The sequence below is a fragment of the Gaeumannomyces tritici genome (assembly GCF_000145635.1).
Source record: "Gaeumannomyces tritici R3-111a-1 unplaced genomic scaffold supercont2.2, whole genome shotgun sequence".
Taxonomy (NCBI): domain Eukaryota; kingdom Fungi; phylum Ascomycota; class Sordariomycetes; order Magnaporthales; family Magnaporthaceae; genus Gaeumannomyces; species Gaeumannomyces tritici.
In genome coordinates this window covers 1405508-1429907 of record NW_008804546.1, presented here as the reverse complement: position 1 = coordinate 1429907, position 24400 = coordinate 1405508, and the positions used below count along the sequence as shown (strand labels likewise).

General features: G+C 58.7%; 7 protein-coding genes across 7 annotated transcripts; 4 read left to right on the top strand and 3 right to left on the bottom strand.

Moving 5' to 3' along the window:
• The first annotated feature begins 608 nt into the window (after positions 1–608).
• GGTG_03000 (hypothetical protein) lies at positions 609–5966 on the top strand. Its single transcript, XM_009220778.1, has 3 exons — positions 609–883; positions 1068–1572; positions 1647–5966. Exons 1-3 carry the CDS (start codon positions 821–823, stop codon positions 4958–4960), a joined length of 3882 nt encoding a protein of 1293 aa, XP_009219042.1. The 5' UTR covers positions 609–820; the 3' UTR covers positions 4961–5966.
• A 293-nt stretch (positions 5967–6259) lies between these two features.
• Positions 6260–9060, bottom strand: GGTG_02999 (hsp70-like protein). The gene is made up of 3 exons (XM_009220777.1): positions 8850–9060; positions 8580–8772; positions 6260–8498 (listed from the first exon to the last, which is right to left on the bottom strand). Exons 1-3 carry the CDS (start codon positions 8874–8876, stop codon positions 6697–6699), a joined length of 2022 nt encoding a protein of 673 aa, XP_009219041.1. The 5' UTR covers positions 8877–9060; the 3' UTR covers positions 6260–6696.
• Positions 9061–9388: 328 nt separating this feature from the next.
• Positions 9389–13952, top strand: GGTG_02998 (hypothetical protein). The gene is made up of 4 exons (XM_009220776.1): positions 9389–10630; positions 10750–10818; positions 10927–13158; positions 13248–13952. The coding sequence occupies exons 1-4, from the start codon at positions 10608–10610 to the stop codon at positions 13330–13332; spliced, it is 2409 nt and encodes an 802-aa protein (XP_009219040.1). The 5' UTR covers positions 9389–10607; the 3' UTR covers positions 13333–13952.
• Positions 13612–14967, bottom strand: GGTG_02997 (hypothetical protein; the record flags this gene model as incomplete). The annotated part of the gene is made up of 2 exons (XM_009220775.1): positions 13612–14793; positions 14860–14967. The coding sequence occupies 2 exons, from the start codon at positions 14965–14967 to the stop codon at positions 13612–13614; spliced, it is 1290 nt and encodes a 429-aa protein (XP_009219039.1).
• Positions 14968–15383: 416 nt separating this feature from the next.
• Positions 15384–16764, bottom strand: GGTG_02996 (histidinol-phosphate aminotransferase; the record flags this gene model as incomplete). The annotated part of the gene is made up of 2 exons (XM_009220774.1): positions 15384–16602; positions 16691–16764. 2 exons carry the CDS (start codon positions 16762–16764, stop codon positions 15384–15386), a joined length of 1293 nt encoding a protein of 430 aa, XP_009219038.1.
• Positions 16765–16996: 232 nt separating this feature from the next.
• On the top strand, positions 16997–19621 carry GGTG_02995 (acetyl esterase). The gene is made up of 4 exons (XM_009220773.1): positions 16997–18350; positions 18405–18821; positions 18942–18973; positions 19051–19621. The coding sequence occupies exons 1-4, from the start codon at positions 17821–17823 to the stop codon at positions 19119–19121; spliced, it is 1050 nt and encodes a 349-aa protein (XP_009219037.1). The 5' UTR covers positions 16997–17820; the 3' UTR covers positions 19122–19621.
• Positions 19622–19706: 85 nt separating this feature from the next.
• On the top strand, positions 19707–23382 carry GGTG_02994 (hypothetical protein). Its single transcript, XM_009220772.1, has 4 exons — positions 19707–20150; positions 20287–20994; positions 21414–22260; positions 22325–23382. The coding sequence occupies exons 2-4, from the start codon at positions 20661–20663 to the stop codon at positions 22860–22862; spliced, it is 1719 nt and encodes a 572-aa protein (XP_009219036.1). The 5' UTR covers positions 19707–20150; positions 20287–20660; the 3' UTR covers positions 22863–23382.
• The last annotated feature ends 1018 nt before the right edge of the window (positions 23383–24400 follow it).

Sequence of the window (24400 nt, the reverse complement as noted above, 5' to 3'; positions counted from 1 at the left end):
GCCAACTGTGGGATGTCGCGGGGGCAGGGAGGCAGATAGGTGGTGAGCTACCAGTCATTCTTGAGTGAGACCCGCACCAGGAGCACATGAACATGTTGGCAAAGTTGGCGCTCTCCTGAGGTCGGTAGTGAGGGGCGAGCCCCGGGCAGGGTGTAAGGGCATCAGGATGGGATGGGTGTACTCGTCCACCAGGTTGGCGGCATATGGGATTCTCACAAGGAATCAAATCTAATTTGGTAGGCCGTTTCTCCTCCTCTTCCATCAAGCTCTAGCGTGTTGGTGCTGTTGGATGATGAAGCTTCCGGCTGTTTCTTGCCGGCTCAATGGGCTTCAAGGAGGGCACAGCAAACAGAAACAGCAGGGGCGCTAGATGGGGCGCTAAACCCAATGTGACATGGGGCTGGTGAACACGCTCTAAATTTCCCACTTTGACCGTCAGTCTAATCCGGGCGACGGGACTCGACACCACTGCAGCAGTCTTGAGAGCATTTTCCCCATCCCCTCCCTTCCTCCCATTCCGGCCAGCGCCCCGACGGAAGGGAACGACTACCTTTTCTCCAGATACTCGGCATCGGCCTGCGCCCGACACTCGGTGCAGCTCCTTCCCCCCCGTCCCCCCCCCCCGCATTACCATCTTAGAGCCTAGTCGTTGGCGCCCAACATCATTGGCCTGCTCGAGCTTGTGCCGCAACCATCGCAAAATTTCGAGGCCACGACGCACGATATCGCACGCCTCAATCGCCACGCAAACAGAGCGACTCGAGCCGCGGCTGTAGAGGTCATCGCTCCCCACCACCCGGGCCACAGTCTTCCGTCACGGATGATGGCTGCTGAGGCCAGTCTGTCGAATCCCGTCGATGCTGCCACCACTTCTACCGAGCCTGTACGTCGTCGCCGTCGCCTGCCTCCCGGCTGCCTGCCTGCCTGCCGCCGCCTGGCCTGCTCCTTGGTCGCTGTGCTGCGTGTGGCCAGGCGCGGGCTGCCGCGGGCTGCCGCGGCCGTCGCGCCGCAGAGGGGGAGCGTTGCTGCCTGCTGACCACACTGCTAACCAAAAATGCGCCCAAAAGATCATCACCATCAGCGCCGACTCCCAAGATGTCGACTCGTCGCAGCCTCGCGTGAACGGCGCCGCTTCCTCGGACGAAATTGGGGGCAAGCACCTCTCCGACATTGTTGATGACTTGGTGAACTCGGCCGAGGTTAGCGTTAGTGGAGGCTCCGACACCGAGGCGTCCAAGCCCGACGGCACAACCTCCAAAGATGGCGACAAGGCGTACAGCAGGACCTCGTCCGCCATCAAGAAGCCCGCCACGTTCAAATCCGTGTCCGTCAACAGGACCTTCCTTGGCAGCAAAACCCCCACAGCCGCTGGCTCTATTTCCAAGCCCCTGGACAAGCCTTCCTCAACATCCTCGCTCTCGGCCCAACAGTCGGCCAGTGGCGCCTCTTCGGTGGCTCGACCTCGGCTAGTTGCGAAACTCGGCGTATCGCGTGATGGGAGCAAAGGACCTGGAGGCGTTGGGAAGGCTGCTGGGGCGCCAGATGCCAGTGCTGTCTGGAACAAGAACCGACGTGAGTATTTGGCTTATAATTATCCAATTTTGATTTGGCGCCCGTACGTCGCAAGCTAACACTATGTGTCCAAGCTCCGCCCCCGCCTGAGCCTAAGAAGTTCACGGATGAGGAGCTGAAGAAGTACGGGATTCACATGACGGATCGGCTGGCTCCTGGCAACGATGCTGCAGGGCAAAATAACTGGGCTGATATCGATGACGACGATGAGGACTGGGTTCCTGGTGAGATTCAGTGGAACGACGGCACCAAAGTGACTATTCCGCAGGTGGACGAGCCGCAGGAGAGCCCGAAGCCAGCACCAGCGATCCCAGCGCCGACCCCCACGATGACGATGACGGCACCCCTGAAAGACAAGGTGGTATTGGATAAACCGAAATCCCCTGCGCCCAGCGCATCACCATCCACCAAACCGGCCATCGGAGTTCTCGGGTCTGGCAAGGGACTAGTTCTCAAAGGCGCCCCAGAGAAGCCGACGTTGGTTGCGAGGCCACCGCCTCCGCCTGCCCCGATCAAGTCACCGTGGGCCACCCTCCCGCCTGTGGAGAAAGCGCCCCTCGATAATGCCCCACCTCACGGCCTTGGCCGCCCGCCAGTCCGAGACGGACCGCCGATGAAGAGCATGACGCCTCCCCCCGCCAAGGAGATTGCTGCCGACGACTTCAGCAGGTCTGGCGGTCCCGTCAGCCACAATAGGGAGCTATTCGATTCGCGGTCGGGCCGTTACGAGCCTGTTGCTGAGCGGCGCGGCGTACCAAGAAACGATGTCTATCAGAGACACCCTGCCAGCGTTCTGCAGCGCCCCTCCCATGTTGAAGGGCCTGCAGAGCCGTCCGCGGCCTTTCAGACCAATAGGCCAGGTCCGCCAGAGCCTCCATATGGCCGGCGGCGCGGGTCGTCTAATGTGAGCGGTGGTAGCGGCACCTACATGCAACGACTGAACAAACCCCACGACCAGATGATGCCTCCGCCGGACCTGGCCAATGTCCGACGGGGCTCTCTCGCCAGTGATAGCCCTGTTTCTCCTCGCAACTTCTCGCCGTCCGGGCCGCGATATGGGCCTCATGGGGCATCGTGGCATGCCCGCACATCCCCCCACATCTCGAACGCGGTGCCGCATCCTGGCCCTGGACCGCATGATCCTGCTATGCTCCCGCCTCCAAATCAGCTACCTCAGCGCCCGCTCGAGGACGAGTTCGAGCTTCAGAAGAAGCTCATGGCGGAGAAGCTGCAGCTTGCCCGGCAGCGCAAGGCTGAGGAGGAGGCCAAGGCAGAGGCAGAAAAACAAAAGAGAATTGCGGCCAGGCTGGCGGCATTGGGGCCCGCTCCCGAGAGCAGGAGCGCAAAGCAAGCGGCTGCGCGAGAGGTGGCGGCTTCGACTACGGCAGCCCCACCCGCGCCTTCCTCGTCTCAAAACCCGCCTTCCCAAGCACCAGGCCAGGACCCAGCACAGGCAACCTTGCAGGACGGCAAACCCGCTGAGAGCAAGGTGATCTCAACGCGTCCAACTGGATCGGACGACGGTGCAAACGCCAGCGCGGATCCACCCAGCAACGGGCCTCGAAGGCTGCCAGCCAACGAAAACCCGCGCAGTGCCCACCCTCTGGCGAGTGGCGACGGCCGACCATCTACCACCCAGGACGGCAAGCAGCCTTCGTGGCAGAGCTCGTCCACAACACAACACGAATCTCGCCAGACCGAGCCTCGATTTTCCTGGGGACCACCACCAGGACAGACATCCACCCGCAATCCTTGGGCTACCTCCAACAGCAACCGCACTTTGGGCAACGGCACATTTGTGTCTGACCTGGGTCGCGTGCCCGAAACACTCCCTCCACATCTACACCAGATGCCTATCGCCACCGCTCCGGGACCTGGTCCCATCGGCCCTCCAGGTCCTGTCAAGCAACAGCTGCCGCTGCATCCCAAGCCGATTGCGCCTCCCAAGGTCGCTTCTCTCCCGACCGACCGTCGCTCAGCCGCATCTGATGATGATGTGAGGTCTCAGTGGGTCAAGGCGGCCATGGCCACAGATGAAAAGATGACAAGCGAGGCTCGCGACCGGTTTGCGCAGCAGAAATCGGACCTCGACGCCCGCGGTGTCAAGATCGAGGACGCTCGTCCCACATTCCGCGATCAGTGGAAGCCTGTCCAGTTGGACAATGATGGCAGGCGCGTCGAGTCCAAGGACCGCGTCTCAGTCGTCCACGGCTCCACCTGGAGGCCCCCGCCGGCGGAGGATCGCCCCGACGCCAAGGCCTCGACCGGCCCAGTCCCGCCATCGTCGGGCAAGGCTATCTCAGCTGCCACATCTCTACAGACTCGCGGATCGAGGTTCTTCCCGAGCAAGGACAGCCGAGCTGATGGAACTACAAATGCCGAAACGGCCCAACGTGGCTCTCCCTCCCCGCCACCTCCAGACATGGACGGCCACCCGGCGTTTGACGGAGACGCCACCAACCCGCATGTTGCTCTCCCACCATCTCGTCCCGTTGTCCGGCTGCCGCCGTCTACGGCAGCCCACCGCTCCGCGGCGTCTGCGGTCCCTCCTCCATCGGCCGCTCCGCCAAACGCGAACTCGGGTCCGCCATTCAGCTGGGCGACGCCGAAGCCGTTTCAGGAGAACCTTGCTTCGCCGACCCACGCGCGAGGCAACCCAACATCATCGGTTCAGCGCCCCACGTCGAGCTGGCAAACAAAGATCCATGATTTACTCCATGACACCAAGTCCTCTCCGGCCCGTACAGCAGTCGACTCCACTAGCCGTGGCGCTATGGATTCGTCAGCCTCCCACAACCAGGCTACTGTGTCTTTGCCTGGCTTCTCTGGATCGGTCGCAGTCGATCGGGGCTCTCCCACCTCCAAAGACATGGCCGAGGAGTGCTTCGAAGAGCAGGAGATGGGCTCTCTCCCACCAGTTCGGTTGCCGGCATCGGCGCCAGACGCGGCTTGGCACCCGGCAGTGGCCCCAGGCAGGAACTATCCCAGGAAGATCAACGCCACAACTGTCGAGGCGACCGAAGATCCCCAGCCCAACTTTGCGTTCGTCATGATGCCGGGATGGCCTAAATCGAAGCGAGTGAACCTCCCCAACTCGATGCGGTCATACAGCAACCCCGTTCGTCCCAGCCGTGGACCACGCAACCCGGGACCGCGTCAGAACTCTGGCGTCAGCCGTGGCGGACCTGGCGGCGTCGGCGGCGGCGCTGGAGGCAACGGCCCCAGGCCCCGCGACGCCTCAATGACCTCATATACCACCGATGGCGGATCAATTCCGCCCTCCTCGTCAGGTCACGGAGCCCACGCGACGCCAACTGGCCGGGGAAGAGGAGGATTCCGCCGGTCTGCTGACTGGGGCCGACGAGCGCCCACCCCTGTTCAGACGTAAACTCAGTCACATCTAGAGATCCTTGCCCACACTGGACTCTGGCCGTTGTTGAGGATGTCTCTCACTCTTGTTTCTCAGCAGCTTCATCGTCAAGCATTCGACCTTTGAGATCAAGTCTAGTCAGGAATCCCCGCAGCTGCAACGCATCTATTTGCAAGCATCCGATCAGTCATGCTTGCCTGTCGAATAACCTAAATTTCTTCGAAGAACCTCTATGTGGTGGACCCCAGGCTTCCGTCGTATAAGGAGGCCTACTTGGTCCACCTCATCACTGCGGGTTTTTGTGTACAAACTGCCGAGCCTCCTGCAGCAGAGGACAATGGCCTTTTTTTTTCTTCCTTTTCCCTCTGTCTTTCCCGATGTCGCCCCGGACCGGCATGGAGGAGTTTTGACATGCCCTAACTCCACCATGTAGCTCACCTAGTAGCTCACCTAACAAGGCAAGGCTATGGTGCAATTGTTAGGGAAGGACGAGGAGCTTGGCCAATAAGCAATGTTTGTCTATGGAACGATTGAATGGGGGACGAAAGGGTGGAAGGAAAAAGCAAAAACGAAAGCTGACTTTCGGCCTTTCTTTGATGGGCTTTGCTATCGATACTTGGTACTTAATTTCTGCGACTCTGTTTTGAGGGGAAGACACCATGATGTTGTGCTCCTGCAACCGATTCCATTCCCCTGGCCTGTTTACCGGCCGCACCGATATTGCGAGACAGATATGGGACCCCCCTGGCTTGGCGATAGGGCGTGCTTCAGGAAATGGATAGGCTTTCTTACCTACTGGACTTGTTTTTTTTATTGCGCGTGTCGACTTCGGAAGGGGCCGGGAGGGGAAGGATACCCGATATTGGTGGCTACGGACATGTTTTCGAAGAAGCCGATAAGGATAGGTAGCGTGATGGAATCGGAGATGGAGCAAAGACTCACGCTCCCTCTCCATCATACACACCCAACACACTCCATATACCCCTTTAGTAACCCCTTAAACAAGCTCAGCTTCTCGTCCTCGTCTGTCTTCCGCTTCCCCTCGCCCTTTTGACTCATAACTCATGGATGTTGAGGTCACCGCAAGGTTTAGACAACCCACTTTACGTATGCTTATAATAACCAGCCTGGCACTCGAGAAAAGATGGTGACCCAACTCGCCAATTTAAACGGAAGCATCAAGCATACGTCATACACTGTCGACCCCAGCACAAAACTTCGACCAGTTTTAGCAGAACAAGTCAGCAGTGACTCCTAAGTAGGGCTGGGAAATTCTCTCAATGAGACAAAAAAAAAAAAAAGCCAAACGGACGATCATGGAGGGGAGAATGTCTTCATTATCATCTTATGTCCCGATGAAAACCCGCTCGCTATATACACGCAGCCTGTGACCACAGTCCTGCTTTGGCTTTTTGGAAATACACAGCCAGCAAAAAACGAAACACCGATTTTTAATTCTCGAGAACGCCGCCACCAGCTCCCCAAATGTAGCTAACACAAATGTTGTGACAAGTCGACCAGGCGGCTCGCTGATGACCACCCGAGCCGCCGGCGAGACCGCGAAATAAGGCAAGAAGATATAAGTACAAGTAACTACAGGATAAATGGGATCTAGTTTCGCGTGTGTCGAGACGCCAGCCGATACTCAGGCATGTTGCTTTGAGAAACCACGAGTGGGAGGGGGGGTATATGCAGAGGGAGAGAGGATGATTCGTGGAGCCCGTGCGAATAATTAACTTGAAGGCGGTGGCCTTTTAAGGCTTAGACCCGTCCTTCTTCTCGCCGTCGGAAGGGTTCGAGTCGTTGGCCTTGTTGGCATCAGCCTCGCGGGCCTTGTGCATTTTGTCGAAGAGGTTAAGGCTGGCGTTCTGGAGCTCGTCGGTCTTCTCCTTCATCTCGGCAGCCGTGGCGGTGCCCTCGCCAGACTGGTTCTTGCTAACAAACTCGCGCAGGCTAGCGATCTTCTCGCGCAGAGAGTCGGCTTCGGCCTTGTCAAGCTTGTCGGCGTGCTCAGTCAGAGCCTTCTCGGTGTCGTTGAGGACGCTGTCGGCCTTGTTGGCGGCCTCGATAGTGGCCTTGCGCTCCTTGTCCTGCTCGGCGTACTTCTCTGAGTCTTCAACCATCTGCTGGATCTCGTTATCCGACAGACCCGAGCCCGAGGCAATAGTGATGGACTGGTCCTTGTTGGTGGATTTGTCCTTGGCGTGGACGTGAACAATGGAGTCGGCGTCGATATCGAAGGTGACCTCGACCTGGGGGACACCACGGTGAGCGGGCGGGATGCCGACCAGCTGGAAGTTGCCAAGAAGCTTGTTGTCCTTGACGAGCTCACGCTCGCCCTGGTAGACCTTGATCTCGACAGCAGTCTGGAAGTCGGCGGCGGTGGAGAAGACTTGCGACTTTTTGGTGGGGATGGTCGTGTTGCGGTTGATCAGGCGAGTGAAGACACCGCCGAGGGTCTCGATACCGAGCGAAAGAGGGGTGACGTCGAGGAGGAGCAGGTCCTTGACCTCGCCCGAAAGGACAGCACCCTGGATGGCAGCACCAACGGCAACAGCCTCATCGGGGTTAACCGACTTGGCAGGATCACGACCGAAGATGCTCTTGACAGACTCGCCAACCTTGGGCATGCGGGTCATGCCACCAACCAGGATAACCTCTTGGATGTCCTTGGCCTGGAGGCTGGCGTCCTTGAGGGCCTTGCGGACAGGCTCGATGGTGCGGGTGATGAGGGGCTCCATCATCTTCTCCAGCTGAGCCCTGGTCATCTTGATGTTGATGTGCTTCGGGCCGGATGCGTCGGCGGTGATGAAGGGCAGGTTAATGTCGGTGGCAAGCGAAGACGACAGCTCAATCTTGGCCTTCTCGGCAGCCTCACGGATGCGCTGGATGGCCATACGATCGTTGGACAGGTCAATCCCCGACTCCTTCTTGAACTGCTGGGCGATATGGCGGACGAGGTGGATATCGAAGTCCTCGCCACCAAGGTGGGTGTCACCGTTGGTGGACTTGACCTCGAAAACACCGCTCTGGATCTCGAGGATGGAGATATCGAAAGTGCCACCACCAAGATCGTACACGGCAACAACGCGGTCGGCCTCTTTCTCCAGACCGTAGGCCAGGGCAGCGGCAGTGGGCTCGTTGACGACACGGAGGACGTTGAGACCAGCGATCTGACCGGCGTCCTTGGTGGCCTGCCGCTGCGAATCGTTAAAGTAGGCAGGCACGGTGACAACTGCATTCTTGACGTTCTTGCCCAGATAGGCCTCGGCAGTCTCCTTCATCTTGTTCAGCACGAAGCCGCCGACCTGGGAAGGCGAGTACTTTTGGCCGCGGGCCTCAACCCAGGCGTCGCCGTTGGTGTGCTGGACGATCTTGTAAGGAACCTCCTTGATGTCACGCTGAACCTCGGCATCGGTGAATTTGCGGCCGATCAGGCGCTTGGTAGCGAACAGAGTGTTCTCCGGGTTGACGACGGCCTGGCGCTTCGCCGCAACACCCACTAACCTCTCGCCGTCGGCCGTGAAGGCAACGACTGAGGGGGTTGTGCGGGCACCTGGAAAGAGGAGGCGGAGTTAGCTACGTGCCTAAGGGCATGGTCCAGGACGAGGCACAGGCATATGGCTTTTATTCATACCTTCTGCGTTCTCAACAATCTTGGGGGTTTTGCCCTCCATGATGGCAACAGCAGAGTTCGTCGTGCCCAGATCGATACCGATCACGGCGCCCTTGACCTTGTCATCTGACGAGGTGGACTCGAACCTGGCAAAGGCCGGGGTCATAGGCCTTGCCCTGAGCAAAGCCGCGGACCTGGGGGTGGCCCGGGGGAGCTGGAAAGTATCAGTATCTGCTGGTCTTCCCAGAAAAGCTTCACGATGCCGACAGCGGCGCGGGCTGGAGCACTTACAGCCCGAGACAGTCGCGAGGCGAACATTGTGGGTAGGTGAGTACGCAATATTACGAAACAAAACCAGAGACCAGGTGACGGCACTGCTCAAAACGGCAGTGCTTTACAAAGAGGGAGAGGGTGTGGGTGTGGCGGCGGTGTTGAGGTTGAGGTTGTTGCGGAACAAGAAAAAAGGAATGCGAATGCGCCGCGGCAGTATGGAAATATTTCGGGACGTAAAAAATCTCTGCTTGAAAGCACGAGCAGCTTCGGTCCTATGGAATCCCAGGGAATTTAGCGGTGGATCCGGACAAGGATCCCCGCCAGCAATGACGAGCCCAGCCGCCCCGAGGCCTTGATGGGTGGGGTTTGGTGTGGGGCAGGAAAGACGACGCCATTGGTTCAAGGTTTTTCCAGTATGTCCATCTCACTTGGTGACTGAGAGAGTTATCGTCAGCGACTAGTTGGCGACCTTGATGACCATATTTTGTGTGCAAAGCGGTTTCTTCGTAGTCCAGGTGGTTAGCCGAGGCAGGTACCTAGATAATGTAATATATAATGCCCCGGTCACCGCGCACTTTGAATGTTCTGGGCATTTTTTCTCCGTGTCTGGATCTCGGTTCTCCCCGCCGTCCGTGTGATCCCCGAAGCCGCGAGGTTCCGAATGCGGCACAAAGCAAGCATCACTGTGTCGTCCTGTGCCATTCAAAGGTGAAGCAGCGGCGAGGGCGGCTAGGTCGAACCAACTCCTATTGCCAACTATATATACATATATATATACCCTGCTCCTTATATATTTCTACTTCCTCTACGATTTTTTCAACCATCGTTATTTTTCCTGCCAGGTAACTACATGGATACCTTAGTACCTCCTTCATTCGGAGTACCGCTTTTTGTTTTGAGAAGGAGGAAATCAGACAGGTTACCCAACCCAGGTGTATCAAGTAAGCCGGGAAATCTGTGGACAAACATCATTCGAAGCATCCTACTTGTGACACTTTCTTTGTATCACACCACATCATTTCCCATATCTGGTCCGCCTAATCCTTTCTGCCCGTGTGCCATCAGCCGGAATCGTCTGCCTCAGCTGGCGGGTACCTTCTGCCGTTAATATTCCATTTCGTATTTTCATTCTCGGAACTTAGATACCAATATCAGCCCAATTTCTCGATAGTGGCTCAGGTACTGGGCTGAAGTCTGGTGTGTTCTGGGTAAGATTAGAGCCCTGCGGGACTCATCTGGAAGCTGAGGCGCAACTTGGCTTGGATGGCAAACCACTCAAGCGTGAGGCCCGCCTGCCCAACTCGAGCCAAACCAGTCACTTCAAATTATCGTGCATGCATTCGTGTGTGTTCTATCCGCGTTTATACCACCAAGGCAAAGTGAGCTCAAGGCACTTCTAATGATCTACCAGCCAAAAACAAAACCACGCCCACAACCACGACCCAGGAAGGCGGTACCGAAGGTACCAGCGTGCACGGGCATTGAGCACAGCCTCAGGGCGAACCGCGCCCAATCAAGACCCCATTGTTCTCGACCGCGTAGGTTTCTTGGTTTCCTCTGCGTCACCAACCAAATCGCCATTTCCACCCACCAGTACCGCAGCCTCGAAGCCGAACATTGCCAGCCTCGACCTCGCAGCCCCAACTTCGCACCCACAAACGAGTCGAATCATTACAGCCTGCGTCTGGTGCGCGCCTGCGAGACCTCCCGACCAACTCCCGGCGCGGGATCTCCCGCACCTCTCCCCCGGGATACGAAACCGGCGCGCCAGTGATTATGGCCGTGACGGACGAGAACCTGTGCGTCCCCCCTTGCTGCTGTGGAACTGCCGCCGTGCCACCCTGCCTTTTTTTCTGCCGTCGACGTGGCGCCATCACCGTCACTGGTCACTCGCTCACACGCCCAGGAGCTGCTACAGTTTCTATCCGTCCGAGAACCTGATTTCAAAGCAACCGCGACGCCACTTTCGGACAACCGTTTCCCCACTGTATGTCCTCCATCCTTTCAGACCAGACCCGACCCCCGGGTCTCAGTTACCTCCTGTCTTGCTCCTACCACGCACACAGGCTTACCGTCCGTTCTTCACATCCTCCAGCCACTGGCAACTAAGGTCCCTGATCGGCGCTGGGCCCGATGGTGTTGTGTACTTCCCCACTGGCATCAATAACATCCATCTGCAGAAACTCGACACCAAAACGCTAGAGACCGAGACCCTCAGCGTCCTCACCTTCTCCCCTCGCTGTCTTGTAGCCAAGAATGGGTGGGTGTGCTGCGGAGGCGAGACGGGCGAGTTCACCGCCCTCAACCTGGGGCCCTCTAGCCCAGATACTCGCAGAGATCCTTCGACCACACCGGAATTCGAGCTTGATGTTGACGCTCGCCTTCCACTGGACACCACCTCCCGACCCGACGATTCATTGCTGGCCCTCTTGAGGAGGTCACGCAACTCCATTAGCCAACCAAACAAGAAGTTCGGTAGGGAGCGTGTGAACTGCATCACACTATGGTTCCCACATCAGAGCGCCGGCCAACGCCGAGGCCCTTACCGGTCTCCGGTGGCGGTCCTAGCGAACAACGACAAGCATGTCACCCTGATCGATCTTGAAACCCTCGACGCTCTGGACGAACTCGAGTACCCCGAACCGATGAACCGCGCTGTCCTGTCACCCGACGGCCGCACCCTGGTAGCCGTCGGGGACGACCCATACCTCTACGTCCATGAGCGGACTGAGAGGACGAGCGCATTTGGCTCGAGAACCCCCTCGACGGGACGCCCAAGGCACTACTTTTGGAAGGAAACTCGGCGGGTGCACCTCAAGAGCCAGCACAAGGACGACAGGACAGACCAGCGCGGCAGCTTCGCGGCCTGCTTCTCGAACACGGGCACTTATCTCGCGGTGGGCACGCAGTATGGCATCATCTCCATATTCAACACGAGCGCCTTGCTGGACACCAGCCAGGATCCGCTCCTAGCCTTTTTTCCCTCCTCGAGACCCACCAGCCCGAATCAACGCCCTTCGCGAGGCGCCCCCGCCACCACCTGCCCTGGGGCTGTCCGGGAGATGTCCTTCTCACCCGGGCCTTACGATCTACTTGCGTGGTCGGAGGATCGTGGACGGGCTGGCATCGCCGACGTGCGGGGCGGCTTTGTAGCCAGGCAGATCCTGTACCTCGATGCCCAAGACACTTTCCAGCAGTTGGATCTGACCGTCAGGAACGCCATCGACCCTAGCCTTCTGGAGTCCACGGCCGACCGCAGCGATGCCCTCGCATCGAGTTTTGAGAACAGGCTCGACCTCTCAGAGGCCAGGCGTAGCCTTAACCGCCGCCTGCAATCAGGGGTAGAACGATACCACTACCCACTGACGGGCGACGAGACCCAGGTTCTCGAAGCGCTGCAGGAACATCGCAGACGCAGGGAACAGAGAGCGGCAGCTGCCCGTGAGCTTCTCTTGAGCTCACGTAGCCAGCTGTCCTCTTCGCTTTCCCGGCTAGGCGCTCGGACGGCGGCTGGCACCACAGGCACAGCTCCCGGCTCGAGCACAGCAGCTGCGCCGACGGCAGTCCCGCGACCTCGCGACCGGACAGGGGACCGAGGCTCTACGGAGGGGAGAGGTGCGGACTGGGCCCGGGCGTCGCGTGACCACATTGAGCAACTGATCGAGAATATGTCAAGTGTCGCCGGCTTCTCTGACGCCTTCCGGCGCCAAGAGTCACCGAGACCACGGGAGGACAGCCGAAGGGAGGCCGGGATGCCAGGATATAGGCACCTGTACAGAGAGCTGCTCGATCGCTTCGCGCGAGAAACCGACGACGATATTCTGTCTGGCGTCGGTCACGGTTCCACCTCGACTAATGCTGGTATTCTCGCCAGCGCGACCGTGCGTGCCACCATCCGCGCAGCGGCGGCCGGCGAGGGCGCCGGAGTGGCTGATGGGGCCCCAGCCGATGGTGCTGGCAGCAGCGGTAGCGGCAGCAGCTCGGTCGTTCCCGACAGCGGGGCCGCCTCGACACGTGCCGGTCTGTCCCTGCCGCGGCTGAGCAGGTCTCAGATTATGGGCCCATACAACGTACCGTCAGCCGGGTACAGGGACTGGACCGAGCCGGGTGTCCTCTACGGAATTTCCTCGGGCGGAACCGACGGGGTCGATGGGCCTTCGACGGCGGTCGCGGACAGGACTGGCGGCAGAGGTCCCATGGCTTGGGAGTCATTACTGACCCAGGTGGCAATGCGGACGGATGGGCGCGACCAGGACTATAGGACCAACGAGCTGGCCTCGCCTGACGAGACCGCCGGCCTTTCCTGGAGTGAAGATGGGTCCTTATTGTGAGTGTGGTGACATGCTGCCCCTGCCTGATCTGTTTTGGTTATTCCGTCCTCCTCGTTCGATCTCAACTCACATCTTTCGCTTCCAGATATGTCGGAGCCGAGAATGGCATCTACGAGTTCCGAGTGAACATTGCGTCGCGAAAGCTGTTGCCTAGCATAACACTGCGATGAGGATTGCTGGACCTTAGCGCGGTTAATACAACTGTATTTGTGGGGAGGGAAGAAAATGTACAGATGGATGGATGTATGAAGCATGCGCATTGCCGATGGCCTATTTATTTTTGATTTGTTTTGCTCTTGGGGCACGTTTAGCGATATCAAGCAGTAGCCCCTTTATGTGTCTGCATTATCAAATTTGGTTTACGGGCCACCTGAAATGTGACGAAATGGCCTAAGAAAGGGTGAACAATGAAGTACTTAGGTAGCCTGTATGTGTACCTACACCTGGGCTTACTTGTACAGTAGCTGCTCAACCATCTCGCCGATGGCGAGGCAGCTCGTCAGACCCGGGCTCTCGATGCCGAGCAGGTTGACCCAGCCCTGCAGGCCGTCCTCCTTGCGGACGACAAAGTCGACGAATCCGCTGCCGGACGCGACGGCGCCCTTGCGGCCCAGCTTTGGCCTGACGCCGGCGTAGTCGGGCGCCAGGGCGGCCTCGTCGACGCCCAGGAGGTACTTTTTGATCTCGCGCACGGCGTCAGGAAGACGGGCCGGATTGACGGCCAGGTCGTCGGGCGAGTAGACCCACTCGACGTCCGGGCCGAAGCGGATGCGGCCGGCCATGTCGAGCGTCAGGTGCGTGCCCAGCCCCCCGGCCCCGGGCTCGGGCGCCGGGTACACGAGGGTGCCGACGCGCGGCCGGCCCGCGCCGTACGAGAAGTAGTTGCCCTTTGCATAGAACGCGCGCAGCGGCTGCTGCTGCTGCTGCTGCTGCTCGCTGCTGTGCACTATCGCCATGTTGTGCAGGTCCACGGCGCCGTGGCCCGCAGCGTTGACGACCGTCTCGGCCGTGACCGTCGTCTCCTCCTCTTCCCCTTCCCCTTCTTGGTTTCTAGTGCTGCTCCGCACCCGCAGCGCCCACCCGGCGCCGCCCGCGAGCGGCTCGACGCCCACGACGCACGACAGCAGCGCCACGTCGGCGCGCCCGGTCCCCTCGAGCTCGCCCAGCAGCGCCAGCATGAGCGCGTGGCTATCGACGATGCCCGTCTCGGGGCTCTCGAGCACGCCGGCGTCGGCGCGCACGTCGGGCTCGCGGCGGCGCGCCTCATCGCGCCCGACCCAGCGGAGCGGCACCTGCAGCCCCTCGTCCCGCCCCAGGCGCGCGCAGTGGTCGTGAATGCGCTGCAGGGCCTCGAGCTGGCCCCGGGTCTGCGCCACCACCCATTTCCCCGTCCGGCGGTGCGGCACCCCGCGCTCGGCGCAGAGGTCGTACAGCAGGCCCCGCCCGCGCACGCACAGCGCCGTCTTGAGCGTGCCGGCGCCGTAGTACAGCCCCGCGTGGATCACCTCGCTGTTGCGCGACGACGTCTCGGTGCCCACGGCGCCGTGCCGCTCCAGGAGCAGCGTCGAGGTGCCGGCGCGCGCGGCCAGGGAGCGGCCGACGGCGAGGCCGACGACGCCGCCGCCGATGACCTGGTGGCTGGAGTTAGCAATGTGGCTTTTTCTTTCTATTGTGTTTCATGGGATTACTCTTCATACTGCATGTGTGTAGTCTATCTGCCGGATGCCTGTGGAAGAAAAGGCCCGGAGCTGCGGTGGGCGGCGACCTGGCACCGCCAATCGACGCGGCACTTCTCTGTAAAGCATTCTATGATGTCGTTAGTACACTTGAAATCGCATTTTCCATGAGATCTTATAGTGGAAGCTTATGGTACCGTTTTTCCTTGATTGTGTGACTGTCAAGCTTTTGTTCATTTGGTGTCCTGAGTTCATGACCAATAGCACACTGACGCAAACCTGTGTTTAGAATCACATCCCCAATTCATTGCATTTTACTTACTCCTATTCCAGATCGACAAAGCATCCGATGACAGCACAGTACTCTCAACCACAAACAGATTGCTTTGTACGCAGGAAAAATTGAAAGCAAAGCTAGGATTCCACTGGCTCCTCAGGGTATTCAGGGGCTCATGCACATAAATCAAATCAAGTAAACTCGTTATGACTACCCATTTTGTATGCATCTAGTGATAGCCACAAAAAGACACAAGCACCAGTTTACTCTACGAAACGACACTGCTGGCGGCCTCTTCCTTTTTAGCCTCGTCAGCGGCCGCCGTGACGGTACTCCTGACCTCGGTAAGCGTTCTTGTAAGAGCATCTAGGAACCTGGTGACCTCCTCCTCGGTGCCCACAGTGATCCTGAGGCACCCGAGGCAGCCGTGCTCCTTGCCGCGGAAGCGGACCACGACCCCCTTCGCCTCGGCCAGCCTCTCGTACACGGCCAGGGCGACGACGTTGTCGGGCTCGCCACGGGCGTTGAGCATCTCGTACAGCAGAAAGTTACTCTCGACGCCGCCCCGCAGGCGGCCGACGCCGTCGACCAGGGGCAGCTCGCGCACGAGGCGGTCGCGCTGGCGCACGATGGCGTCGCGGTTCCCGCGCATCGTGGCCAGGCCGGCGGGCGAGACGGCGTGCACGGCCAGGGCGCTCGTGGGGCTGGGGATGTTGTACGGAGCCTTCATGCTGTTGAGCAGGCGGGCGACGGGCTCCGGGGCGAAGGCAGCGCCCAGGCGGATGCCGGCCATGCCGAAGGCCTTGGACATGGTCTGCATCACCACGAGGTTGGGCCACTCGAGCACCCACTCGGCGAGCGAGGCGCCGTCGGGCTGGAAGTCAACGTAAGCCTCGTCGAGCACCACGATGCCGTTCCAGGCCTGGTGCCGCAGCACGCGCTCGACGTCGGCCTTGGCCAGCGCCGCGCCCGTGGGGTTCCCGGGCGAGCAGAGGTACACCAGCTTGACCTGCGGCGCCTCCGGGTTGCCCGCCGACGCCGTCAGCGCCGCGAGGACGGCGTCGACGTCGACGCCGAAACCCGGGGCGGGCAGCAGCGGCACCTTGACCAGGCCGACGTCGTTGACCTGGGCCGAGACCGAGTACATGCCGTAGGTCGGGGGGCAGACCAGGATGCGGTCGCGGCCAGGCACGCAAAAGCAGCGCAGCAGCGCGTCGATGGCCTCGTCGCTGCCGACGCCGACGAAGAGGTTGGCGGGGGTGAGCGTCCCGGCCGTGTGCGTCTTGGTGTTCCGCAGGCCACACAGGAGCTGCTTCAGTTCCACCTGGTGAGGGTCCGGGTACCTGTGTAGACCCAGCAGGTCCAGCTCTGGGCCGCCAGCGCCGGTGCTACCGCCCAGGGCCTTGGCATCGGCCACCGATATGGACGGCCCGTAGGCGTTTTCGTTGGCATCGAGAAGGATGTTGGTCCCATCGTCCTTGTAGTCGCTGTTTTCAGGGGTTGGCGACGGGCGAGGCGATAGTCAGAGCGAGCCGTCCATGGCGCAAGATATCCAATCGGGTGGGCTAGACTCACTCCCTGGCACAGCGATACGGCTGAAGCTCGAGGATGTTTGGCCTGGCACACGTTTGGAGGTTGAAGGGAGACATGGTGAGCAGCTCCTTTTTGGACCACGTCCTCTCACGTTTTCCTGCTGCGAAGCTTCAGTGAGTTGCTTGAGTCTGTCCGAAAATCGACCCAACTTTGCGTACCAAAAGCCTGGATTCTGGAAGAGTCATCACATCTTGCCACTAGAATCGAGGTGACTCAACAAGGCGTGCACGGAATTTCCTCGTCCTCGATTCAATTGATTCCATCTGCTGGTCCTGAGATGAGCGAAAGCGGCGCCGCCTGAGCCCGCAACGACGTTCCTTTTAGCACCCTCTCTCCGCTATCGCTCCCCACCAACCAACTCTCCCCAGTGCACGTCAGCCCGATTCGATAAAGCCGCAAGCCACTTTGGCACTTTGGCAGCCACCCACACGGCCAGAGAAAGATTCCATCCCAACCAACGAAACATCACTGCCATCCTGCCGACACCACTCTCGGATCTCCAAGAACGCGGCTTGTCGTCGAGTCGTGTTTATGAGCCTCAAAACCAAGCCCAGCTCGTCGGGCGCGACCAAGTTCCGGGCTCGGCGACAGTGGGCACTGAAGAATAGCGACGGGACTGCCACTTCTCTCGCCGCTCTGGGTGGTAGTCTTGCCTTCTCTCGCTATTGGGGTGTGCCGTGGAATGGGACACCTCAACCACCTGCCCACACGTACACAGCGGCTGGCCAAGCTTAGCCATGGATGTCGCAGGCTCAATAGATGGCCGGTTGAACGGGCTGGATCTGCCTCGTCGATTTCCCACCATTCCGGGAGAAGAATGGCCCCATACACCCCCTCCCGGGATTATCAAGCCGGCCGAAACTGGGTTACACTCCAATATAGCCTGCAGTGCCTGCCCGCTGCAGACCCCGCGATGGAAGCCTTGGGGTATGAATGTATCTCCACTTCCCAGTGACCGGACCTACCACACATGTCATTTCGGAGGAGCAGCTTCTTATATGTTCCTCATTACTTCTAGGAAGTAATGCCCCTCTAAATCCTGTCTGGGCCGTCTCTTGACCCCTATATTCCTCCACGCTTCGCCCTGCTTCAGCCGTCTGCCTCTATCCGTCATGCGTTCTCTCTTGTTCCTGTACCTCACCACAGCTGGCACGGCATCTTCGTTGAAATGCCGTTCTAAACCCTTCGAAAATCTCGTTACCTTTGGAGATAGCTATACGGACAATGGTCGCCTGAGCTCCTACTTCGCGAGCGGAGGGAAAGCCCCTCCGCCTGGAACCATGCATCCCGAGGCCAATGTCACGGCCAGTGGCGGGCTCGCCTGGGGCCAGATGGCTGCGAGAGCCACTGGTGCGAGATACCTTGACTATGCAATCGGGGGTGCTACGTGCTCAAATAACATCGTCTCGCGGTTCTTGATGTCCCTCGGCAGGGAATTCCCCTCAGTCCTGGAGGACCAGATCCCATCCTTCAAGAAGGACGTCGACGCGGGTGCCGATACACTATACGGGGGCGGCAGAACAGCGGACAACACGGTCTACGCCATGTGGATTGGAACCAACGACCTCGGGGCCGGGAACGCCTTCCTCGTTGAAGAATACGCCCCTGGGGCCACTCTCACCAACTTTACCGACTGCGTGTGGTACGTTGTGTGTCCTCGCTTGAGCTGGGAAGGCAGAAGGCTAACCATTATCAGGAATGTATTCGATGAGATCTACTCGACTGGTGGCCGGCGATTTGTGCTCCTGAACGAAGCACCCCTCCATTTGGCACCCCTTTACGTGCCCTCGGCGAACGGCGGTATTGGCGATTCTACTTTTTGGCCTACCAAGACGAAGTACAACGAGACAGCCTATCAGCAGAAGATCCTTCAGTACACGACTACGGTTAATACTGTCTTTGATTACGGGGCGCCATTCAACCTGATCGTCAAGCGAAGGTGGCCCGGGGCCAAGTTCTCCATCTTTGATGTGCACAGCCTCATGACCGACATGTCGCTGAACCCGACTCGGTATTTCGACGCCCCGGCCAACTCGACGGGCTTCTACCGCCACTGCGACCCGAAAACAGAGAAATGCGCCGACTCTACAGAGCCTCTGTCCAGCTTCATGTGGTGAGTCGAGTCTTTCAAAGTTGTCGAGCTGACAAACACCACAAGCTCGCTCCTTTTGGTATCATGGGGATGTGTCTCTGCCTGTTTGAGGGCTAAAACAACGCCTCAATTTCCTCCTAGGTTTGACGATCTTCATCCATCTGAGAGAGCTGGTAAGGAACCCATACTCGATGCGGACCACGTGATCACATATAAGAATCATAGCTGACGGTCAACCGCCCTCTTACAGAGAAAGTTGTTGCCGAGCACTTTCTGGATGTGATAGCGGGAAACTCCACCTACGGTACTGACTACCATTGAAGCACAAAGGGCATAATGTAAGGGGGACGTGCCAGAGTACCGCTCCACTACATAGACCAAAAGATCCAACAGTTCAATCACTTCGTGATTGAACCCTCTGGCACCACAGTATATCAAGCCCCGAAGCCCCTGTAGCCAACGCTCCAGGCAACCCCGTTACACATAACGTCCTGGGCAGGTGCGTGGGGAAGTGGCATCGATGGGTGGGAGACGCGTGCTGTCCGAGTGTACCAACTTAAAAAATTCGGTCGCCGATCTTGCAGTCTTTCCTCTATAAGTCCAACTGGGGAGAAGCTTGCTAGCCTCAGCCCATGCACCCCTGTATGGAATCTGCATGTTTGTCTTGAACCTGAGGGCGGATTTGGTAAAATGTATTGCCGAGGGTGGATGGTGGTTGCGATGCGTGCTACTGTAAGCTGATGGGGCGGATGTCCATCCCTGTCAAACGCCCAAGCGTAGGCGCTCAATGGCCAGCCAAAACGCACTCGCACGCACGCCGACCCGCTTTTCCACCCAGTCCCCTGCACCTGCCTGATTTTCGTGTTGCCCCAACGAAGGTTTTGTCCAGTCCATCCACTCTCACTTCGACAAGCAGCCCGCCAGCCGGCCCAGCAGCAGCAGCAGCAGCAATCTGGGAAGACAGACATCCTCTTGTCCCGTCGCTTTGTATTGCACACCCCCCCCCTTCGCGTCTCATCTGCTTCTGGACATCCGCCTCACCCACACACCCTGGCGCCACCGTGTTTGTGGTAGCAGTGTGGCTGCGGCCCGCTCAATTTTGGGTGCCAAACCGCCAAGCCCCTTGCTTGACCACCAGCTTGCGTGTCCGAGCCAGTCGCCCGCCGGCCAGCGACGCGGTTGCCAAAAAGGAAGATCCCGAGCATCCCTGGCCCCGTGTCTGTTTCCCCGACTTCTGGGGCTCAGCACACCCGTGCTCCCTGCCTCCGTGCTCCCTTTCAACTTCGTGAGAGCTCCTCCGGGCTGCTGTGTCTGTCTGCCCCGAGACCAGCGTGACTAGACCACACAGCTGTATGTACTTTCCCTTGGGACCGACGAGTCTACCGTTCTCCTGTACCTCAAGATGGAAACTATAGAAGACTGGACGCGCCTTGGTGGTGCGCGGCGCGACCTACAGACAGACTGATACCTCCTCCGAGGCAAATAGGCAAGGAACCACCATCCTCGGGTCGCCATCCACAGGTCACCCCTAAATCCCGTGTCCACAGCCGGCGCGCGTGTGCTGGCGTGCCACCCCCGTCCGTCCAACCATCCCTTCCATCCCAGCCAGCCCAGCCATTGGCTAGTTGCATATCTGGTCTTCCCCCCACACCCAGCGGAACAGCCGCACTTCCCTGCTGAGCCTGCCCAGCGGCGCCGAGCTCTGAGCATTCCTTGATTCCATCTGCGCGCGCGCAACACCTGCCGGCACGCACCGCGCCACCTCCGTTGTGGCCGCACCCGGCCCCCCTTGTTCTCTTTGTTTCCTCTCCTCGGCCCTCCCGCCCCTTGCCGTTCGCTTGAGGAGGCGCCCCGTCAGTCATGTACCAGACGCCCTATGGCTTCTCCAACAACGGCCCGGGTCCTGCGGCCTTCAATGGTGCCCCACCGCAGCAGAACCTTCACCTACAGCAGCAGCCTGGCCCTACCCCGGGCCAGCAACCACCGTCGCAACAACATCAACACCACCCACAGCAGCCGCAGCAACAACAGCAGCACATGATGTACAACCAGCAGCAGCAGTACGCAATGGCCGCCGCCTCCCAGGGCCACTTCCCCGGCGGGCCCGGCATGATGCCCACTGCTGGTCCTGGCGGCATGATGCAGAATCCCGCCATGCCGCCGCACATGGCGGCCGCTGCCGTCAATGGACAGAGTGAGTTGCTGTCTGCCTTTGTCCTTGCTTCGTGGGCCTCTTATCCCGGCTCTAAACCCTTGCCGGTGCTGTCCGTCGTTGCGCCAGTGCCACCCCGACGCGTCCACATGCCCATCCGATCTGCGTTTGTGTCGCAGTACATGTTTAGTGTCGTCACTTGCCCTAGACGCGTCGGCAGGCGCATAGGGCGCCTTCCTCACAAGAAATCCACGGCCAGCCTGCGCCCGCCCGGTTTGCTTTCGCGCACTTCATGTCATGTTGTGAAGCCTAGCTCTTGCGAATCGCGGCTAGGTTGCGCTGTCACCTATCGCCATGCCCACCACGCGCTGGTGATGTACGCGCGCATGGCAGGGGCCTATTTTTGCGAATCGCTTTATTGTATGACACAGCGCTAATGCTTGCGCCCCTCCTTGATACAGTGGCATATCAGACGCCCTACACCAGCTCCGCCTACGGCGCTGCGATCCCCTCACCCGCCGGCCCACAAGCACAGATGACGGCCAACTATGGCCAGATGCCCGGTACGATGCCAGGATACGGCATGAGCCCGCAAGCCATGTCGCCGCAGCAGCAACAACAGATGATGCCACGAATGCACCCGGGACAACAACAGCAGCAGCAACGACAACAACATGGTCATGCTATGGCACATGGGGCTCCCCAGAGACAATTCAGTCCGCCACAAATGCAGACGCAGGCACAAGCCCAGGCACAGGCGCAAGCCCAGGCTCAGGCGCAAGCCCAGGCGCAAGCGCAAGCCCAGGCGCAAGCACAAGCTCAGGCTCAGGCTCAGGCGCAAGCACAGGCCCAGACACAGGCTCAGGCCCAGACCCAGGCCCAAGCCCAAGGTCAGGGTCAACATAACGCCGCGATGCAGCCTCATCCCAGTCAGCTCCAACACCAACACCAACAGACTGCCCAGGGAATCGCCCAAAACCAACACCCGAGCAATACGCACCAGGCCAATGCCAACCCCACAGTGACGACGCCGCAGACCCCGACGTTCCCACACATGAGCCACGGTCTAAATGCCCCAGACGGAGCGGCTGCGCGGACACCTCTTAGCCCCAAAAGCCAAGCGCGAGAGTCGGAAAGGTTCAGCTTGCTGCTTGAGATCAACACCGAGCTTATGTACGAGGCGCTCGTGCTCCAAAACACAATTTTGGAGCATAAAAAGGAGAAGGATGTCATAAGCGGGGCCACTGGGGAGACTATGGAAAGAGAGCTAACGCCGGAGGAAAAACCGTTGCACTACGACTACTCCCAGTAAGCCCCTTGAGTTTCTTGTCTGGTGGCCGTATCTGCAACTAACCGATTGCCCTCTCTTTAGGGTCGACATGCGGCTGCGGAATAACCTAGCTTATCTGATGAGTCTGGCTCAAGATAACAACAAGAATCATTACCCCTGCCCGGCGTTTCTGACCGCGCCATCAATCAACTCTTCGATAAAACTACGGAACGTGCCGATGCAGAAGCCCACAGATGGGGATCCACACACCGAAAGAGAGGAGAGATACAAGACGCTGAAGACGCTCTACACTCGACTGCAGCCACTGTACCCAGGTGTCGACCACACAAAGGAACCGATCTACCCGATAAAAAAGGAATCCCAAGCCCAGCGGCCAGGCCCGGGCCAAGCTCAGCCACATGGCCAAGCGCAATTTCAGGGCCATGGCCACGCCGGCCAGATGGGAATGGGGGTGGCAGGACACGGCGCGCAAATGGGCCATGCCCAAAACATGCAAAACCAACAGCGCACACCGCAGAGAGGCTCGAACCAGGCGAGCCCGACGCCGGCTCCCCATAGCACACCCCCCATCACAAACCTGGCAAACCCGGCACAGCAGGCGCCGCCCCAGATGGCGTGAGGCGGGCAGGCGACCCTCAAAAAACTATGTACTATCACTCACTCATCCACGTTTCCATATGGCCATCCAAAAGTTGCTTTCCATGATTTGAGCGTCTAGGATGGCGGTCGTTTCTGCCGGTTCGTGGTTGGACCAGTAGGGTTATTTAACCGAGGGAGGGGCGCCCCCTGCCCAGTTTATACGCAATGGGGTGGCAGTTATCATGAAGTTGCAGGAGGTATCTCTTTATTCTTGGATACTTTGTCAACCGCTATTTTGTTAGGCGCATGCCGACCTGTTTCGTGTGAATAGGCATCCTTTGTTTCTTGCCTATTTGATCACATCCCGAGCAGGCGTTTTGGTACCAGAAGGGTTTGTGTTATGAGCGTAGAAAGTTGGCTTTAATTTTAGTCGGTGGTTATGACACCCAGATATTGTAACGGCATACCGTGACACAACTCTGATCGGACTCAGAGACCCGTTTGGCCGAGAGAAGCACTCGGGGACGGCGACCATAGCCTAGTTAGCCGTCACATTCCGGGCTCGCATTTGAGGTGGCAGGTATATCTGCAACGTGAGGAGTAAGTCAGCCTAGGGCGTGAGCGAGTCACTTTGCACCCTTCCAGGGATGTGAATTGTGTGTATCTGTACAGAGTGACATTTTCCCGTGGAGGAAAGTAAGCTTGAACGTTTGCCCGTTATCCCCGCTGTATCAAGGCTACTAAAAGTCTGTTTGAAATCTATGTTTATCCTTGTTGTTGAATAGCGACTACTCTGCCGCACCAAAGATCCAGGTTCTTGGGGGTTTACTGCTGTTTACTGTGACGGCGTCCTTCGTCTTCCGCCAGTCTTGGCCATTCTTCAGCAAATCTAACCCTGGGAGGGATCAGCACCGAAGCTGCTAGACCAAAGGCGGCGGGTTCTTGGCGCTGCATGCAAGACATTAAATCTTCTGCTGACATGGAAGCTCGGCGTACCTTGTTCTCTGGGAGTCCAGAAGCAAGCTCACAGTCACCCGTGACCGAGGCGAGGTGGCAAATCAGGAAGTTCATTGTGTCTGTTGGACAATGGAGACGACGTCAAGGCGACCCATGGATTCGTGGGCCTTCATCTGAGTGCCCGATTGGGTTGTTGTTGATCCAATAAAACATCGACCCCCGCCGTTATGGGCTGACAGGAGCTGACTTGGCTGGATTGGATGCAGGCAGCTGCAGCCAGCAAGTGGGCCCAGCAGGGCCTGCATTTAGTTGATGCAGGAACCCGACCCAGCCAGCACCGGTGGCCCAGCCACCAACTGAAAAAAAAAAATCCGAACCGCAAAAAAGGGGCTCTCATTTCAAAGTCAATTAACACCACCAAAAAAAAACAAAGCAATAACTATAATTTATTTGCAAATTAATGGGCAGTCATTTTACCTTCGCTTTTTATGTTTGTCGAAAAAATCCGTGCTGTTTTGGGCGTATTATAGTGCTTTGGTATGTTGCAATTAAATTGATTGAGTTTGTTTTAATCTTTTTTGCTATAGAGTTTGGGTGGGGAAAAGCATTTTGCGGTTCGGA

Coding starts and splice junctions, on each gene's coding strand:
- GGTG_03000 (XM_009220778.1), top strand. CDS start 821: ATGATGGCTGCTGAGGCCAGTCTGTCGAATCCCGTCGATGCTGCCACC. Junction 884..1,067: donor CCACCACTTCTACCGAGCCT/GTACGTCGTCGC, acceptor TGCGCCCAAAAG/ATCATCACCATCAGCGCCGA. Junction 1,573..1,646: donor TGTCTGGAACAAGAACCGAC/GTGAGTATTTGG, acceptor TATGTGTCCAAG/CTCCGCCCCCGCCTGAGCCT.
- GGTG_02999 (XM_009220777.1), bottom strand. CDS start 8,876: ATGTTCGCCTCGCGACTGTCTCGGGCT. Junction 8,773..8,849: donor CCTCGCGACTGTCTCGGGCT/GTAAGTGCTCCA, acceptor GATACTTTCCAG/CTCCCCCGGGCCACCCCCAG. Junction 8,499..8,579: donor GATTGTTGAGAACGCAGAAG/GTATGAATAAAA, acceptor TCCTCTTTCCAG/GTGCCCGCACAACCCCCTCA.
- GGTG_02998 (XM_009220776.1), top strand. CDS start 10,608: ATGGCCGTGACGGACGAGAACCT. Junction 10,631..10,749: donor GCCGTGACGGACGAGAACCT/GTGCGTCCCCCC, acceptor GAGCTGCTACAG/TTTCTATCCGTCCGAGAACC. Junction 10,819..10,926: donor CGGACAACCGTTTCCCCACT/GTATGTCCTCCA, acceptor CACATCCTCCAG/CCACTGGCAACTAAGGTCCC.
- GGTG_02995 (XM_009220773.1), top strand. CDS start 17,821: ATGCGTTCTCTCTTGTTCCTGTACCTCACCACAGCTGGCACGGCATCT. Junction 18,822..18,941: donor CCTCTGTCCAGCTTCATGTG/GTGAGTCGAGTC, acceptor ATTTCCTCCTAG/GTTTGACGATCTTCATCCAT. Junction 18,974..19,050: donor TCATCCATCTGAGAGAGCTG/GTAAGGAACCCA, acceptor GCCCTCTTACAG/AGAAAGTTGTTGCCGAGCAC.
- GGTG_02994 (XM_009220772.1), top strand. CDS start 20,661: ATGTACCAGACGCCCTATGGCTTCTCCAACAACGGCCCGGGTCCTGCG. Junction 20,995..21,413: donor CGCTGCCGTCAATGGACAGA/GTGAGTTGCTGT, acceptor TCCTTGATACAG/TGGCATATCAGACGCCCTAC. Junction 22,261..22,324: donor TTGCACTACGACTACTCCCA/GTAAGCCCCTTG, acceptor CCCTCTCTTTAG/GGTCGACATGCGGCTGCGGA.